General features: G+C 47.1%; 1 protein-coding gene across 1 annotated transcript; it reads left to right on the top strand.

Moving 5' to 3' along the window:
- The first annotated feature begins 242 nt into the window (after window positions 1-242).
- Window positions 243-2,328, top strand: LOC119361773 (probable amidase At4g34880). Its single transcript, XM_037626921.1, has 4 exons — window positions 243-1,081; window positions 1,172-1,408; window positions 1,496-1,697; window positions 1,810-2,328. The coding sequence occupies exons 1-4, from the start codon at window positions 369-371 to the stop codon at window positions 2,164-2,166; spliced, it is 1,509 nt and encodes a 502-aa protein (XP_037482818.1). The 5' UTR covers window positions 243-368; the 3' UTR covers window positions 2,167-2,328.
- Window positions 2,329-8,168: the final 5,840 nt, after the last annotated feature.

Raw genomic sequence — 8,168 nt, 5'->3', positions numbered from 1 at the left:
GGCGGCGCCTTCTCACAGCATCTTGGATATGCCGCCAAGTTTTTTTCTCCCCTTGTTGGAGTATTTGCCCATACGCTTAAACGGCGAAGAAATAGAAAAAGAAGTTCTACCTCTCTTTTCTTCATATAAGATTCCCACTTGTGGAGCATCTGTTTAAGATGATCTCATAATGCAGCATTTGAAAAATAGACAAACGGACAGAAAAAGACATCGGGCACCCTAACAATGCTAAAGGCGGCCGCCATGAAAATACCCAAACACGCACGTGCAAGAGACCAAACAGTAGAGAGCAAAGAGCAGACAAGCCAAGCCACACCAACCCCGGTGCCACTGCCATCGCCACCGTTTAGCTAAGCTAAGCTAACCTCATGGCTTCGCAGGAGCTGCAAGCTGTTGCCGCCGTCATGGCCGACGACGGTGCCGCACACGGCTTCGAGTTCCACGAGGCCACCGTGGACACCATCCAGCTCGGCTTCAGCAACGGGACTCTGACCTCGACGGCGCTCGTCCAGTTCTACCTGGACCAGATCGACCGCCTCAACCCGCTGCTGCACGCCGTCATCGAGGTCAACCCAGACGCGCTCCCCCAGGCCAAGCATGCCGACGCCGAGCGCCACGGCGGCACGGCCACAGGCGCACTGCACGGGGTCCCTATCCTGCTCAAGGACAACATCGCCACCCGCGACGCGCTCAGCACCACGGCGGGGTCGCTGGCTCTCCTCGGCTCCGTGGTGAAGCGTGACGCCGGTGTGGTGGCTCGGCTCCGGCGCGCAGGCGCCGTGGTGCTCGGCAAGGCCAGCCTGTCCGAGTGGGCTAATTTCCGCCCAGTCGACAACGGGTGGAGCGCCCGGGGCGGTCAGGCGCGGAACCCGTACGTCCTGTCGTCCACCCCGTGCGGGTCGAGCGCCGGCTCGGGTGTGGCCGCGGCGGCGAACATGGCGGCCGTGACGCTGGGCACCGAGACCGACGGCTCCATACTCTGCCCGTCGTCGTTCAACTCTGTGGTCGGCATCAAGCCCACCCTCGGTCTCACCAGCCGCGCCGGCGTCGTCCCCATCACCCCGTTGCAGGACACCGTTGGGTAGGTAGTTCTTCCCCCCTGATTATTTTTCTTGGTGTTGTCTCATTCAACCTGGAAATCTTGGTGCCGCTCCATGGAAATGGAATGAAGACCGATGTGCCGGACGGTGTCGGACGCGGTGCACGTGCTGGACATCATCGTCGGCTACGACGAGCACGACGCCGCAGCCACCAGAGCGGCATCAAAGTACATCCCCCACGGCGGATACACGCAGTTCCTGAAGAAAGATGGGCTGAGGGGAAAGAGGATCGGCGTCCCCAATGGCTTCTTCCAGAGATATGGGCGGACGCAGCTGAATGTGTACCAGCAGCACCTCGCCACAATGAGGTTCGTTTTGAGTAGTTACATTTCACTGTCGATCGATGAATATGACAGGCAGCTGACAATTTGAATTGGTTCTTGATTTTTCCAAAGGGAACTCGGAGCAGTGGTGATTGAGAAGCTGGACGTCGCTGCCAATTTGAGCGCTCTATTGGGTGAGATTGGTTCCAACGAGGCGATTGCGATGCAGGCAGAGTTCAAGCTGAGCATAAACGCCTACTTGGCAGACTTGGTCCACTCCCCAGTCCATTCGCTTGCAGACATCATAGCATTCAACAAGGCGCATCCTGTGGAGGTTAGTGATATAGGTTCAAACAATATAAGAACTAGACCAGTTGGACATTTCTATAGATTCCTGTTGCAGCGATGTTGGATATAGGTTCAAACTTATGTACATGTTGGTGCAGGAGAGGCTGAAAGATTTCGGGCAGCCCGACCTAATCGCTGCCGAAAGCACAAATGGCATTGGCCCCGCGGAGAGAGCCGCGATCCGGCGTCTGAAGGAGCTGAACGCGAATGGGCTGGAGAAGATGATGAAGGAGCACCAGCTGGACGCGATCGTGGCGCCTAACAACGCTATATCTAGCCTTCTTGCCATCGGTGGCCACCCTGGCATCGTTGTGCCGGCTGGTTACGACGAGAAGGGGGTCCCCTTCGGGATATGTTTCGGTGGGCTGCAGGGGTACGAGCCGAGGCTGATCGAGATGGCCTATGCTTTCGAGCAGGCTACCAAAGTTAGGAGGCAACCAATGTTCAAGACCTAGCTAAATATAACTTCTTGAGTAGTGACGATGTAACAATCTACGACCCTAAATAGGTTCCACTTACATTTTTATGTCTTCTTGTAAAAGAATAAATCTGGAAGTATTATTTCTTGGTCCAGCAAGTAACTCTGAGTAAACTAGCAATGTGGCACTAAAGGTGAAGCAACAAGCACCATCTATAGGTAGACAATAGAGTACTCTAGCCAACGTTATAGCAAAAGAAAGCATCCTTACTCTTCTCTGGGAGCAGCACCCTCCACTGGGTCAATAAAGCAATTGATTTAACTAAGGCCTCCTTTTGTCATAGGGTAGACAAAATATTATAGGAATAGGAAACTTGTAGGAAATGAGATGAGCATCTCAAATCCTATGAATAGGAAAGAGGTGTTCATTGGTTCACATCACAGGAACTTTTTTCATCGGGTCTAGTCTAATGTTTATTTTTCTATGAAATGTGGAGGATAGGAAGAATTTCTCCCTAGGAATATGATTCAAATCCTACAAAAGAAAGGATAGTAAAGGGCTTTTCCTATGAAAATCCTATCATACAAAATTCCTTCAAACCAAAGGAGGCCTAAAGCTGTAGACTTCTCCGGCTTAACCTAACGATATTGCATGGATGTTTCCTCTCACACCAGCACCCGTTTGATTCTTCATTTTTTTCTCATTTTTATGAAAGGAGGATCAGCTCCCAGTTTCATTTGATTTGAAATTGATAAGCCAACCAGATCCAACATCAATTCAAGGGAGACTCTGCCCCAGGCTTTCAGCCACATCCAACTACGCATGGTAACATGATGCTCATTGGGTGATTAAAGTGATTAACGACCACGGTATAATGCACCTTGGACGATTGGTGTCAATGCCCATCCTCCAACACCTCAGGTTCCTAATTAAGGAAGAGATGAGCGATGAGCCCCTTTCATCAGTGTATGGACATGATTGAATTTAATGCGAACAAAGTTTAATGAGCTTGTAGTGTACCAGATCAGGATAGTAGCATGATGATGGCACGTTCCTCGCATGTGGAGAGTCCGGTGAGTCGTCAACTTTTTAAAGGAAGGGACACAAACCATACTTGTCAACTGAATCTGGTTCATCTCTGCAGATCAACTCGCACGCAGTCTCGAGGTTGGCAATGATTTCTGATATGGTGGGCCGGTCCTTCCCGGCAAACTTCACGCAACATCGTCCAATGTGCGCCACATGCTTCAATGTGTGCAGCTGCCATGGCGTTGACTCCGGTACAGGTCGCCCATCCAGCATCTCCTCAATATTACCGGCCTCAATGATGGGGAGTGCAAAGGATGCCAGATCTCTATTCATCTCCTCATCTACTTGGGAAAACACTCTTTTTCCTATCCGAACCTCGAGCATCAACACACCCAGGCCATACACATCGCTCACTGACTTCACATGACATGTGTGGGCATATTCAAGGTCGATGTACCCCATCGTGTCTGCAAGGGGGACCTCCAACCCCAATTCCTCACTCGGTATGCCCCAGGCCGACTCCTCACTCGCCATGTTCCAGGTGACCGACAATCCAAAGTCCGACAAATGCGGCACCCAGCTCTCATCGAAAAGGATGTTAGCCGACTTGGTATCACAGTGGATGATCGGTGGGTTGACATGATAGTGGAGGTGCTCGATGGCGCGTGACACACCGAGGAGAACATTATGTGGCTTGGTTGTGGCCTCCATTTAGATGTTAGGCATTTTGCGATGTCTGTCTGGTATTAGGCTTGGATTATCGGCACCACTTCATCAAGTGGATAAGAGTAGCGACAAATGTTGCTAAGATGGTGACTTCAGCCTACTTGATGTACTACTTTGTAAGGTCGTTGTGAATAATCAATAAAATGGCTGCATACATCGCCCAGATGCAGATGCCGGTGGTAATCCTCCTTTTCTAAATAAAAAAATAATCATTGAGTTCTGCCCAATGTAAGAAATAACATCTTATACAAGAAGGATGTCACTTCGGGTTCTCTGTCAGGTGATCAACTTGGTTTTTCCTGTGGCCTAGGTGGTAGTTTTTTCGCCTTCTCTGTAGTGTGTTTCTTTCTTGCTGTGTCCTGTTGGTTAACTTCTTCCTTTACCCGTTCCAGGAGAGAGCAATGTGAAGGCGTTGTGGATTTAATGACTCTGCTCTGTTTTTGTTTCAGAACTTTGTGGTTGCTTGAAGTTTATAGCCTGCTACCACACTGCTAAGCTATATAATTCAGTCAACAACGGGTTCAGATACGGGCGTGGCATAATGCCGCACTTTTGCACTGCTCGTTGGTAATGACCTCTACTTAGCTCATTGATTTCTTGGTTATTAACTTATGATACATACTTATAATTCCGAAGTGATAGCTATACTTTGAAGTAGTGGGATCCTTCAAAGCTGAATGCAGTGCAAACACATAAAAATTTATAATTCCAAGGTGATAGTTTAGTATCCCGACTCAATCAACGTGGCAGCTAGTGCGCAACGGTCTTGCACACATCCTGCAACAAACCAGGACTCAATCAACAACTTGACCCGACTTAAAACGATGCAATGCGAACTGACTATGACACAGGCTCGGCACGGCGCGGCGCGATGCACACAGACTTGCTCATGCATGGGACTCAGCCATGGCGTGATTATTCTAGCATATTGCAATTGATAGTTTCAATTGAACATCAACATCCTTTGGCCGCTAGCTAGCACCAGCATAAGGGGGGGCATTCGCACAAGGGTTCCTTATCAGCATCTGTCGGGACAGCAGTGGTTCCGGGCTGCTCTTGTGGTCGGACAACGACCCTTGCAGCTTCCGAGAGGCCCAGTTTTGCCGAGAGAATATTGTGCTCCGCGAGCAGCCGTCGACCGTCCTGGTGGTGCAAAGATGCATCAGCAGCAGCCATCAGGTGCCCTAGGGCCAGGACCAGCAGGAGCACGACGACCATCGTCTTGTGAATGGATGCAGAAGCCATGGCTACTAGCCTGGGATCGGCAGGAGGTCAGACTATAGGTATTGGCTATCCACCACTCACCTGGCAAGATATGGACGATTTGCTCTTGATCGGAGGTGAGAGGTTGTCCAAATGGTACCGCTGCTTATATAGAGAGATAGATGACAACGGGTCCGGTTGTGGATGAGGATGGGTGGTACAAAAAGGCCACCATTTTTAAATAAATCTGCACTCACGAATGATGGATATAATATTGGTGTGTGCAACGGCCATGGTTGTCTTTCATCAACAACTGGATGCAATCATCGCTGCAGTCATTGAGTGATGAGAGAACCCAGTGAACCAGTCGCGCCTACCGCTGAGGAAGAAGACTTTGGCATCCAATTTCTGTAGGGTGTTTCTATAAGGGTTTCTGCTAGTTAATATATGGCCTTTAGTTTTTTTTTTTTGAAAAAACACTAGTGTAGAGCAGTAGGTGTGGGGCTGCAAAACAGTGGCAAAAGTGAGGGCCTTTAGTCCCGATTGCCCCAACCGGGACTAAAGGCCCTTACGAACCAGGACTAAAGGCCCGTTTTTTATTAGTGTTATATTCCTGTGTTTTTCTATTCCTATTCCTATGAGATTTTTGAAAGCGTCAAATCGTAGTGCCAATCCTTCTTTGTTTCTTCATAATTAATTGAAATTATGTTTGTTCCAACTTCTTTACCCTAATTTTTATGGCATTTCATATGGCATATACTGTGCATCTCGCATGGAACATACTAGGTGCATATGTATTGCCGCACGCACATATTTATTGCTTAATAGAGAGTCTGAGACATCGACCCGCTTGCAATATTAACTCGTACGCCCACTTGCAGCCGGCAACTAGATTATGTTAGAACACCCCACTCGCAGCCGGCCGCTAGAGAACATTTTCACATGTCATGAAGAGAATCAGTGGTATTCTGATTCCAATCAGATGAGGACGAAATGGCAAGTGGAAGTTTTTTAAATGGTTTTCTGGAATACTATACTAGAGGACGTACTTGGTCCCTATATATATATGAGCAAAGTCTTTTCTTGAAATGTAGAGCGAACATTATTGTCCTAACTCTCAAGAAAAAAAAGATAATGTTATTGTTCAGGCCATTCCCATCGCACCACAATAGTTAGACTTAATTTTTTCACCATTTGCAACATGTTTACTATATAATGTAATGACGCATCTTGCTGACAACATATAGCATATAGGCGTACTATACTAGACACAACAAGGTTGCTTGACTAATAAGCTGAATCTTTTTTTTTCGCCCAAAGAATTAGATCTATTATAAAGATTCATCTGAAGTACAAAACACGTCAAACATAATAAAAATTACATCGAGGTCCATGGACCACCAAACGACCATTGCCGCAACCAGAACGAGCCGCTGACACGCCACTGTCGCCGCTCCCATATCGGAGCCGGTCTGACTTTGTCGATACAGCCGAAAAGTCTTCGCGCACGTTCCCCAAGGACTAGCGCCCTACAGCTGCACTCATCGCCATTGATTCTGTGAAACGATCTGAAGAACCTGACACCAAATATCATTGTTACGTACGCACGGCGAGATACTTAACCTCGCCGCCCCAAGGAGCTGGCAATAATAAGCTGAATATGTGATATATAATCGGCATTTGGCTGGCTATCTAGCATTGTAAGCAACACATAGCAGTTAGACAGAGGAGTCTAGCTTTTTCAATAAACGTAATGTATTGCATTAATATCAAGATGATAGCAATTAAGCTTGGCCTCTGCAATGAAACAATATGAAGAAGTAGTTGAGACAATGAAGACATTGGCGGATGTAGTCCAATGGGTCAGGGTATGCCAAAAACGAAAAAATTCAGGAAGGGCTGCCGCCTAACCTGTCCACTCTCTTGTTCATTGAGGATGCACATAGTCAAGAAGATGAGAGAGAGAGAGAGAGAGAGAGAGAGAGAGAGAGAGAGAGAGAGAGAGAGAGAGAGAAAGAGAGAGAGAGAGAGATGAAACTAATGATACACAGCAAAATAGCTAGATAACACACAAACCACGAGCAAGGTTCTACGAAAGCAATGCCTCTAAGATGGGAACGACACCCAAGCGCCGCTATAGTCGGATTGCAACTTTGTCATTGCCAATTGCAACCAATGAATCTAAGACAGATGAGTTCTGCTAATTGAAGGAATCTTTGGCGTCTTGCAGCCATGCATATATAGGTGCAGAAAATGGCAGGTCTTACTCTTGCTCTTTTTTTAAGAGAGTTTACCCTCCGATTTCATTTATTAGATGCTAGTGTTCATTAAAGGCCATACAACTACAACTAATACGAAAAGGAAAAGAGTATAGACTCGCCCCTTGAGCATGGAGAGCCTCTCTCTAATGGGATGAAACACCAAAGCCTGCTGGTGTCCAACGACGCAGTGTTCAAGGATATGATCGGAGTCAGAGTGTAGTTCGAGGTGGACGGGAATCAAGAAGTGATTGTTTTTTTCAAAATGGTGGAAAATTTCCAAAACCTATAGATCAGATAATGACAAAAGAGCAAGTGGAAGTTTCTTTGGGATTGCTATATACATGAGGACGTACTTGATCGCTATATTTATAGGCAAAGTATTCTTTTTGAACAGACAATATTGTCCCTACTCTCAGGAAAAAAAAAAACTGTCCAGGCCATCCGCATCTTACCGGGTAAGATGGGCTTACCATTTGCAACATGTCTACAATACAATATAATGACGTACCAGCCGATATCATATAAGATTGCTAGACTGGAGACAACAAGGCCGCTTTACTAAGTTGCTAGCTAGCATTACCAAACAAGAACTACCTAGCTTTTTGACACAGGAGCTCAGCTAATTCAAGGAAGGAATTCCCTGCTTTGGCTGCCATAGGTGTAGACTTTGCCAAGTCTAACTCTTGCGTACGATGCAAATGGTAATGATAAACATGGAAAAAGAAGCCAAACTTTGTTGTATCTTTATTAAAGAGAGTTTTTCCTCCGATTTCTTTTAATGGGAACCAATGTTTATTACAGGCCCCATTAGTACAACTA

This window comes from Triticum dicoccoides, chromosome 2B, assembly GCF_002162155.2.
Source record: "Triticum dicoccoides isolate Atlit2015 ecotype Zavitan chromosome 2B, WEW_v2.0, whole genome shotgun sequence".
Lineage (NCBI taxonomy): Eukaryota > Viridiplantae > Streptophyta > Magnoliopsida > Poales > Poaceae > Triticum > Triticum dicoccoides.
Note: the sequence above shows the minus strand (reverse complement) of the source record. Positions and strands in the feature narration are given on the sequence as shown.